Source organism: Nanorana parkeri, unplaced genomic scaffold, assembly GCF_000935625.1.
Source record: "Nanorana parkeri isolate BGI_ZX_2015 unplaced genomic scaffold, ASM93562v1 scaffold392, whole genome shotgun sequence".
NCBI lineage: Eukaryota > Metazoa > Chordata > Amphibia > Anura > Dicroglossidae > Nanorana > Nanorana parkeri.
Genome location: NW_017306660.1, coordinates 479,826 through 481,646, shown reverse-complemented (window position 1 = coordinate 481,646; position 1,821 = coordinate 479,826). Strand labels below are relative to the sequence as shown.

The 1,821-nt window shown below is 48.2% G+C and overlaps 1 protein-coding gene across 1 annotated transcript in view; it reads right to left on the bottom strand.

Annotated features, from left to right (window-relative positions):
• Window positions 1-114: 114 nt before the first annotated feature.
• LOC108789395 overlaps window positions 115-1,821 on the bottom strand; it is a 21,987-nt gene continuing 20,280 nt past the window's right edge. Inside the window, exon 10 of the mRNA XM_018559392.1 lies at window positions 115-482. Within this exon, the coding sequence (XP_018414894.1) occupies window positions 291-482 (192 nt within the window). The 3' untranslated portion in view covers window positions 115-290. The remainder of the gene's footprint in view (window positions 483-1,821) is intronic.

The following is a 1,821-nucleotide window of genomic DNA, read 5'->3' as shown; positions in this document are numbered from 1 at the left end:
GGGGGGGTTTGGGGGGTCTCTGGTACATTAACAGCCATCTCTTGTTCTTGTTTTAACCACTTCTGCGGGCCGCCGTATATATACATATTGCGACCCGGAAGTGGTTAAAGGGGCAGAGACACAAACTACTGCGAATGGGACTCATGACTGGAGTCCCCGGGAGATATAAGAATGTTGACATGGATTACGCTGACCACTGATCACCCAAACCTGGAATATACAGTTGTTTGCCGAGCTGACATTTAATTCCTTCACACATTGGGTGCTGCTGATGCAGATTTGCTGAGTCTTTAATGTTTTGACGGGTCGGTGACCCTCCCGATAAAGAGTAAAGATTTGAACTTCTCATCGAAGATCATGAAGATGAAAGGGCGGTTAATTCGGATGGTGGGGTCTAAGGAATACGCAGTGATTTCTGCGCCGCTGATGGCGGTGGCTTCGGTCCCGATCTCGTCTATATCTATCACGGCTCTCTGTGTGACCTAAACATAAAAAATGAAAGGGTGACAATCACATGAAGCGGGACAGAACATCAGATTTATTTAGGAAGTAGGAATAGTACTGCGGGACTTTAGAAAAGATCAGACCTGTGGTGGAATGTGGTCATAACCCCCGGCCACCTGCAGAAAATCTGAAGTACGGAATAAAGAGACGTTGAACTTGAAGTCAATCTAACCTCAATCACTAAAATCTCATATAAGCCATATAAGCTGTTTCATGTTGTTGGTTTTTACCAAAAAGTTTTTAATCTTTTCAAATCTGCATCTTTTAAAAAAAAAATAATACGGTGATCCTACCATGAAGATCCTTCTTTAGGCACTACCCGTTTGGGGTGACAATTGTCTCTCAAATGTGGTTTTGCATTGCCACCCCGTCACATGATGCAGACTGCAAACGGCCATGCCAACACACATTGTGGTCTATCTATAAACAATTCACATAGAGGGTTATTCACAAAGCCAGCCGTAGCTGCGGCGGATCCTTTGGCTAGCTTCGGCCGCCTGAGCCCCTTCGGTATATTCACTATAGCCTGCACAGGTCCCGAAGCTGGCCTAACGGCTTAGTCGAGCCAAAGGCATATGCTTCGGCTCGACTGAGCCGAAATGAAACCCGAAGTGGGCCGATCGGCCGGCCATTGGCCAGGCTGAAAGGCCGGCAACTGACAGCTGGGCGGAGTCATCCGCGATCTCACGCAGGCCCGGATTCCCCACAAGGCCACCGGCCTCGGTGCGGCACGTAGCAGAGGGGCGGCAGCGCCGTGGAGTCCCCCGACGCCCGGAACATGTAGTTCCGGGCGGTAAGTGGAAATCCGACCGTTCGTTTACAAGTGATTGCGGCAATGTCGCCGCGATCACTTGTAATATGTGTGCAGTCCCCCCCCCCGCCCCCGCACCTACATCTCTCCGCTGGTCTTCGGGACTCCGTCCTCCCCCGGCCGCCCAATCTCTCTCCTGTCCCTGCCGCCGATGCAGTGAGCAGAGCGGCAGTGTTCAAACTAACTCTGCCGCTCCGTGTAGACAGTGAGAGGGGAGAGCTGTGCTGTGCTGTGCTGTGCTCTTCCCCTCTCACCTGTCACAGGAGTTCCAGCACAGTACTGTGCAGGAGCTCCTGTATTGGAGGTGACAGGGTCAATGAAGAGAATCTGTCACCTCCAATTGCTATCACACAGGGGGATTGTTTTCTCCTGTGTGATAGCAATAAAGATAAGTGAAAAAAAATTGATAAATCATAAATAAATATTAAAAAAAATAAGAAATAATAATTAATAAAAAAAGTGATTAAAAAGTAAAAAGTAAAAAATAAGAAGAATAATATTAAAAA